The sequence below is a fragment of the Lynx canadensis genome, chromosome D2 (genome assembly GCF_007474595.2).
Source record: "Lynx canadensis isolate LIC74 chromosome D2, mLynCan4.pri.v2, whole genome shotgun sequence".
In the NCBI taxonomy this organism is placed as follows: domain Eukaryota; kingdom Metazoa; phylum Chordata; class Mammalia; order Carnivora; family Felidae; genus Lynx; species Lynx canadensis.
In genome coordinates, this window is record NC_044313.2 from 44978201 (window position 1) to 44986931 (window position 8731).

General features: G+C 41.3%; 1 protein-coding gene across 1 annotated transcript; it reads right to left on the reverse strand.

The window, feature by feature from the left end:
• Nucleotides 1-7285: 7285 nt before the first annotated feature.
• Nucleotides 7286-7891, reverse strand: LOC115527622 (high mobility group protein B3-like). The gene is given in 2 exon segments (XM_030335376.1): nucleotides 7286-7494; nucleotides 7497-7891. Coding segments are annotated over 2 exon segments (579 nt in total). The 5' UTR covers nucleotides 7867-7891.
• Nucleotides 7892-8731: the final 840 nt, after the last annotated feature.

Below are 8731 nucleotides of genomic sequence, written 5' to 3' on the forward strand. Positions count from 1 at the left end.
GTGTCCCTCATGACAAATCATTAAGCAAGATTCTGGAGGGTTATCTTTCGGTCAGTAGGTCTTACTGGCTGTCACTGAAAAAATCAGAAGTGGAAAGAAACATGCATGAATGGTAGACCGGGCTTCCTGCTCTGGAACACAGAAGCCCACCTACTGTGATCCGTGACATCCCTTTCCTCTGCACGTATCAGCATCAATGCATCAAGGCTTTGCAGTTGTCCAGCCCAGGGCCAGTATAGCCCATCAGCTTTTATCTGTATTATCTGTGTAAGGAGAAAATTAAGCACAAATCCAATTGAAGGCAGGAGTAATTAATGGGGAACATGCACAGATAAATAAGCTATTTAAATGTATGGCTACAAATCCCCTGGTCTGCCCATTCACAGGGGCCCAGCAACAGAGCCCCCTCAGATGTTCCAGAACTGGCTGCCAGGGAGATATCTGAGTGTAAAACCCCAGAGGGGAGGTCAGGAAGTATTAATGAAATGCCTTCATGAAGAGTTTGTGAGGCTGGTGGAAGGTCTTCCTGGCTGCTCTCCTCAGACGGGCAGAATGCTGGGACACAGTGTGCAGCATTCATTTCTCTTCAGTCCTCCAGGTGGAGTTCAGTTTGGCCAGAGAGGCAGAGCACTTAGTAAACAGAACGTGAGCATTAGTGGAGTTTGGATTCTTGGCTTTTTAGTTGCCTGAGGAGTCTCTGAACAGACTGTCCCTCTTCCTGGGTGTCAGGGAAAAGTAGAACAAAGCAGGCTCAGAAATGTAACATTCCTCTTCCCCAGAGACCATGTTTAAGGTAATGTCCTAATATTTCATGACTTAAAGGTTTGTAGGGATCTGTGACTTGGAATAAAAGTTGGAAGGAAACTAGGAAATAGGTTTGGCTAGACTAGCTGTGAGACCATGATTACAACTGCTGTACCAGTTTCCTGGCTGAGCATATCTCTTTCCTCTATACCTTCATTTTACTCCTCCTTCCCCACCCCTCATACCTTTTAAAGTCTGTCTTTTTAACTGACTGAGCTCCTGAATAACATACCACTCATTGGCTCTTCTCTTCAAGTCAATTGTATGTAAGTCATGTCATGGGTTAACTGGTACTGTTTGTGGTCTCCATAAAGCCTTCCAGTATTGTTACAGATGACTAATTATCTGATTGGCTCCTTTATACTTATTAGATTGATTAATTTGGTGCCCACAAGAGACAAAACAGGGCTTTTATCTAAGTTCTGCCTTACCAGATTTATAGCTGTCAGGAAATGTTGCCCGTTATAAACACATCTAAAAGTACATATTTACTTTCCTTCACTGTAAACCTTCTGTGGCCCAAATACATCAGACACTTTAATGTACAGTATCTTCATCAAGAGTTGACTAAGGAACGTATATTTTGCTGTGTCTGAGTTCTTCCAAGAGTTTAAGATTAATTACTGTGTGAATTCCAGCTCTGAGAATGGATTCCAGTGTTGTAGTTTCGAGGACAGATATTACCAGACAATTATGCTATGATTATATGGTAGTTGATTTTCAGTTTTCAAGGTCAGGATTAATAGAATAATTATAGTGCAAACACAACATTGGCATTTTTAACCTTTTCTTTTATTTCCTACTGAAAGAGAAAATCATTTTCTCCCGAGCTTGCTGAGCCAGCTCTCTTTGTGCAAAGGCTCCCTCCTGTTATCAGTCATTGCTGGAAATGGGAGAGCTGGCTGCTAGACCAGAGCAGGCTTGACTACCCACTGTCAGAAATGGGGCAGCTATTAGCCTGGGGATAGCACACTTCTGCTTGATGAGTTCAGATTGATAGCACAAAGAACTTATATAGGAAAAGAAGAGGGGACTCAGGACCAAGTGGGGCAGTACAGCTTTTGGATGAGAAATTTTGCCACATTTGCAATTAAGGCTAGGATAGTTAGGCCTTCCAAGAAGGCAGTGCTAAGATTGAGGTTTCTCACTTACTTATAGTGAGGGTCTGCAAACTATGCCCCATGGTCCAAATCCTGGTAGCTACTTGGTTTTTAAAGTAAAATTTAGTTTTATTGGACTATAGCCAACCTCATTCATCTACATATTGGCTATAGCTGTTTTCATGCTACCCGGACAGAATTGAGTAATTCCAACAGACACCTTATAGCCTACAAAGCCTAAGATAATACTATCTGGTCCTTTACAGAAAAAGTTTGCTGACTTCCTGCCTTACATTGTTTCATTCCCAAGATGTAAATATCATGGGGGAGGGAAATGTTGATGGGTTTCAGGTAGAATTAACAGTTCAGATGAAACCTCACCCTGCTAGAATACAAATTTTGTTTGTGAACAATAGTCAAAATTTAAGACTCCTTGAGCTTAAGTTTCCAATGAAATGGGCCAGCTGTCTTGGGTGGAATACCTAGGGATCCACCCTTTTAACAAACTGAGCTTTTTGAATCACATACCAAAGCCATTTTAGAACTTTGTTATATGGTGGTAATGCAGCATGTTACCAAAAGCATACTTTTGGAAAAGCCTACTTTTTCCTCCAGCATTTCTACATGCACCCAGTTTCTACTTCCAGAAGCCCCAGTATACTTTGGTTATTCTCAATTTGCCACAAATCCAACTTCTATTTGTCTGGCTTCTAGGCATTGTGTACATAGGGTACAGGTGTGGTGAGGGTGTGGGGAGGGAATGCTCTGGGGCATCCATCTTGGGAAAGCATGTTGTGTGTCTTCCTGAAATACTCTGGTCACTTGGTTCTCAAACCCCTTGTTGATAAGCAGATCTAATTGCAGACAGTTTGTATTCATATGTCCCTGTTCTTCCCCTAGGACTGTAAGAAGCATTTAAGAGTTTAAGCAGAGGAAAGAGTATTAAGATGTCACTAAAAGGAACTACAAAACTTTTTCTTTAATTTAAAAGATAGAATATACAGTGGGTCTTTGAAGTTCCAGCTGTCAAAATTTGAGAGGTTACCTTTTCATGATTAAAAGTTAATTAGCAGAGCACCTGGGTGGCTCACTGGGTTGAAAGTATCCGATTCTTGGTTTTAGGTCAGGTCATGATCTCGTGGTTTGTGGGGTCGAGCCCTGCATGTGGCTGCATGTTGTCAGAGCTTGGAATGCTCTCCCTCCCTCCCTGTTCTTCCCCAACTTGCATGTGCTCTCAAAATAAATAACAAAGAGTCAATTAGGGTTTCTCTCTATAGGATTATATCATCTGCTAATAGTTCATTTTCTTTACTGATCTGGATTCATTTTTCTTGCCTAATTGCTTTGGCTAGGATTTCCAGTACTATTTTGAATAGAAGTGACAGGAGTGAGCTTTCTTGCCTTGTACCCAGTCATAAGGGAAAAACTTTGAATTTTTCATGATTGAGTATGATGTTAGCTTGTGGGCTTGTCATACATAGCTTTTTTAAAAAATATGTTGTGGTATATTACTTTCACACCTAGTTTTTTGAGCATTATTTATCGTGATAGGGTGTTGAATTTTGTCAAGTGTTTTTTTGTGTACTGAGATCATGTGTTTTTTAGCCTTCATTCTGTTAGTGTGGTGCACTACACTGAAAAATCAGTTGTGTTTCTATACACTAATAATGAACCACCCCAAAAGGAAATGAACAGTTCCATTTATAATAGCATCAAAAATTAAAATAGCAATAAACCTAACCAAAGAGGTAAAAGACTTCTGTACCAAAAACTACATTGGGGGCATCTGTGTAGCTCAGTTAAATGTCTGAATTCAGCTCAGGTCATGGTCTCACATTTTAAGCTTGAGCCCCACATTGGGCTCTGTGCTGATGGCTCAGAGCCTGGAGCATGCTTCAGATTCTGTGTCTCCATCTCTCTCTGCCCCTCTACCACCCACACTCTGTGTTTCTCAAAGATGAATGTTAAAAGAATAAAAACTACAAAGTATGCTGAAAACTATAAAAAGAGATTAAAAAGAAATCCTACAAAAATAATAAAACTAAAGGAGATTCAAATAAAAATAATAAAAGGAGATGCAAATAAATGGAAAATGTTTTCATGGATAAGAAGAATTAATATTGTGAATTATCTTCTGGCTTCTTGTTTCCTGAGGTCCCAGCTGGGCTCAGGCCCTAGAGGTAGAAGCAGACCTTCAGCATTCTCCCATTGTTGCTATGGCAGCTCCAGTGTCAGGTTCAGCTTGACTTGATACACAGCTGGCTGCTCAGAGGGTGGAGTGATACAACTTGGGAGAAAGTTAATCACCCTTGGGGGTAGCTTTAACCAGTAAGAACATTCAACAGAAGATGGCAAGGAGTCAGCCAATAAATTAATCCTCCTTCTTCCTGAAGGATGTTCCAAGACACAGTGAGTCTACAGGCTTTCCAAAGATGTGTCAAATGACTAGCAACCAGCTGGGTTTTCTTACTTTCCACACTTCGTTACAAGTTCCTAAGTTTTTATTATATCATCATTTTTCCTTATATAGAGGTATAAGATCTCTTACACAAAGAACATTTGCGATTAAAATGTTGGTAATACAGGATACAACTTTTACATAACAGTGAGGAAGTTGAGGGCTAGAAATGAGGTAAAGTAGGGCCAATGAGCCTACCAAAGGCAGAGCCCGGCTTATCTCTAGGTCGTGTTAATCCAAGCCTGCAGTTACTGTTACAGCACAACAGTGCTCCTTTCTATTCTATATAGGGTGTGCACAATGTAGTATCCTATAAAGCAATAGCAGCAAACTTTGTCTGCCAAGGGCCAGATAATGTCTTTGGTTGTTGGAACTATTCAACTCTGCCTTTTTGGTACAAAAGCAGCTATAGACTATTCATAAACATAGCCATGTTCAGGACCCACTACATTGTATGTAGGGCCCGGTACACTATCAAGACTTGTGGCTCTGTGTTGAAGAATTTAAAAAAGTCTATAGTGGCCCATTAAACTAAATATGGGGCCCTAAGTGTGGTTCCTCAGTGACTGCAGGTTGCATGCTCATGAGGTCAGCCTTGGCTGTATTTCCAGTAAAACTTTACTAAAACAGGTAATGGCTGGGTCTGGCCCATGGGCCAGTTTGCTGATGTCAGCTATAAAGAATGATATAGTAACATGTATCTTTGCTTGACCCAAGAGGGTTGTGAGTGGGTGCATGCTATGGATTTACCTATTCAGCCATCCTTGAACTTCTCCATATCTAGGCTGAAAGTCCATATACTGATACTTGATCTTGGATTGTCCCTTGGAGAGGGGTGGCCCTGGCCCCAGAAGCTAACAGGTCAGTAGCAATGGGTTCTGACCTAAGCACTTCTCATGCTGTTCCTTCCCATTTACCTCTGGGAAGACAAAACAGGCCTTTTTGTTTGTTCCTTTTTAACTCCAGTTAACTTTGTGTTGACTCTTCCTGTTAGTGTCCTTGACTTCTGAAACACCTTCAAAGACCACCTTGGAAATAAACACAGGGATCCTTTCAGAAGCCTGTCAGCCTTTGATTAGCTCTTGTTGACTTTCTAAGAACATGTCTTATCACTTCTCTTGAGTTTTCAGGGAGGCCTTTGTAGTATGTGGAAAATATATATATATAATTTTTGTATGTGCTTTGCTTCCCCAAATCAGAACTAGTCTCCTGGTGAGTTCCTGGACTTGGCCTGCTGGTTTCCATCACAGCCTGCTTTGGTCTCTCTCACTGGCCTAATGACTAGGGAGCCTCAGCCTTTTTGGGTACTGATGCTTTTCCAGGTAGTTACAGAATTAAAACAAAAAAACTCCATGGTACCATTAGAAGGAGTGCTACCTAGAGAAAGGATTTGGTCTGTATAACTGGAAAAGACACCTGACTCTTCCTGTTCCTTCTCTTTGGGATTTGTTTTTACATTTGAAGCCGAAAATGGATTCATATGATGTGAGAACAATGAACTGAGCAATTATGCATTCTACAAGAAGCTCCAAATTCCCGTGACCCCTAGGTGGCTTAGTCAGTTAAGTGTCGACTCTTGGTTTTCGGCTCAGGTCACGATCTTGCGGTTTCGTTGAGTTCAAGCTCTGTATTGGGCTCTACACTGAAAGTGTGGAGTCTGCTTGGGATTCTTTTTCCACGTCTCTCTGCCCCTCCCCCCTTCATGCTATCTTTGTCTCAAATAAACGTAAAAAAAAACCCCTAAAAACTCCAATTTCCCTTATACAAAGTACTTAGCTGTAACAGAGAGATCATCTCTGGCCTGGGTGGGTCTATGCCTGCCTGTGAGAATGACCTCGGAGCTTGTCTTCTCCGAGCATGATTCTCTTAAAAACCAAACAGGATAAATGTGGAATGTTGTAGCTGCCTTTGCTGCTGTGGGGGACTGTGCCTGTGAGTTGGCATGCAGGCCTCAGCCTAGGTGAGTAGAAAGATGGGTGAGAAACTGAGGCTGCGGCTCTGTGTCAAGGTAACTTCTACACAGCTTTTAGCCATTGTCTGGGGCAATGGTACTTGTGTCATGTAAATAAGACGTGAAGATAGCTGCTGGGCCTTTTTTTTTTTTTTAATGTAATACTCTTTATTTAACTTCAAAAACGTTTCAGCATTCTAAACATACAAAAAAAAATAACAGAACGTTGCAAATTGTGTTTAGTACAGAAGGTTCGTGAACTCTCATTGATGCAGTGGCTCTTCGCTTTGCTGATAATGAAGGGTTCTACAGTTTGTTTCAAAACAGTTTAAAACTACCCCACTTAACTAAAAAAAGATCCAAACACTTCTCGTGCCAGCTGACCCCCCCCCCCCTTTTCCACAGCTAAGAATGCCAGCAGAATGCTAGGTCACTATATACAGAAACAAGACAACCTGAAGCTAAACAGATGCTCACTGCAGTGTCCACAGTCCCAGCCTCACAGTGCACGCCCTGAGCTACAGCCCCTCCAAAAGGCATCTTCCCCACGGCCTGAAGCCACGCAAGGAGCATCAATCAAGATCTTGTCTTGGTGGTTCTGTCCTTTTTTTTTTTTTTTAAAACAAACTATAGATATGTACAGTTGAGAACTCAGGATTTCTAGCCAATAACTATAGAGTTAACACTGCCTTATAAATTCAAAAAAAATGCCAGAAACATCTTTAAATGCCTTGTCAAGCCAACAGCAAAGTGCACAGAGTGAGGAGAACACGAGAGCCTTTTCATTTTAAAAATGTTTGGAAATATGTACAACTTTGATACAGTTTCAGGGTGCTCCAGACCCCCATGGCTGCTTCATGTAAACCACTGACAATTTCTAGAGCACTTTGAAGAGACTACAATATGACCATGACCCAATTGTGTAATTAAACCTAACGAGGGCAACACAAGGAGACAGATAAACAGTTTTTTTTATTCCTCCTCCTCCTTCTCTTCCTCCTCATCTCCATCTTCCTCTTCCACCTTTTTCCGGGCAACTTTGGCAGGACCCTTTGCGCCATCAAACTTTCCTTTAGACTTCTAGTCAGCGACATCCTTCTCATACTTATCCTTCAGCTTCGCTGCCTTGTTGTTGTAAGGCTGCTTTTCACTGTCACTTAAATTATTCCACATCTCGCCAGCTTCTTTGCCACATCTCCAATGGAGATACCAGGGTTTGTAGATTTGATCTTGGGGCGGAATTCTGAACAGAACAGGAAGAATCCAGATGGTGGCCTTTTGGGGGCATTAGGGTCCTTCTTCTTGCCTTCCATAGCTGGTCCATAATCCTTCATTTCCCGATCATAGCACACTTTGTCTGCCTTTGCCATTTCATCAAATTTAGACTTCTTTTTCCCAGACATTGTCTTCAACCTCTCAGAGCACTTCTTGGAAAATTCTGCAAAATTGACAGGGACCTCTGGGTTTTTCTTATGTTCTTCTCTGCATGTCTGCACAAAGAAGGCATAAGCAGACATCTTGCCCTTTGGTTTCTTGGGATCACCTTTAGCCATCCTGACTGTATTGTTTGCTAGTCTGGGCAGCCTGCTGGGCCTTCTTCCAGTGAGTTGAAGATGAGTATCTGCTGAATTTCTTGTCCTGCGTCCTTCGATAAACTTTCCAGTTTAGTGTTTGGTGAAAGCCCATCGTGTCTCCCGGGTCTGATGGTCAACCCGAACCCATAACAACCACTGTGCTGGATGTCATGCTGTCCACCTTCAGATTCAGCATCAGACAGTGGTTCAGACCTTGGGATTTGAATCTGATGACTGGGTTCAAATCCTGGCTCTACCAGTAACTTGCTGTATCCCACTGGGGAGATTATTTAACCTGTGTGCCCCAAATAATATAGTACCTACCTGCTAGATTGTGAGGATAGAACGGGTTAGTACATGATGGGTCATAGAGAAATGACTGGCACAGATTGGGGCCAATAGGGCTGTGCTCAGTGAGTATTAGTTACTATGGCTTTTACTGAGGATAACCTCTTCATTGTTATGCAGCTTTTCACGTCAAGAATACTTTCATTGCTGTTGCACATAAATGAAAATTTGGCTCGATATTATAATATTGGCTCATTCATTTAAGAGAAGGACCTAATTATTCTATATTTTGCTGCTGACTTCTGTATCATAATTTACCCAGAACCAGTAAATCACTTTAATTTTCAATGTTTATTCAATAGCCATTTTCTTCAATTCTATCTTTCAGTATTCTATTCCAGCTGACCTATGTGATAGTTATTCAAGAAATCAAATATTCCTATTAATATTTTCTTCTCTCACAATTTGAGTGGATAGTCTAGTTCAGTCTGTTTTTCTTTAGCTCTAATGCTATTTATTGCTTCTAATTCTTTGAGTTTTATGGTTTATGATACTG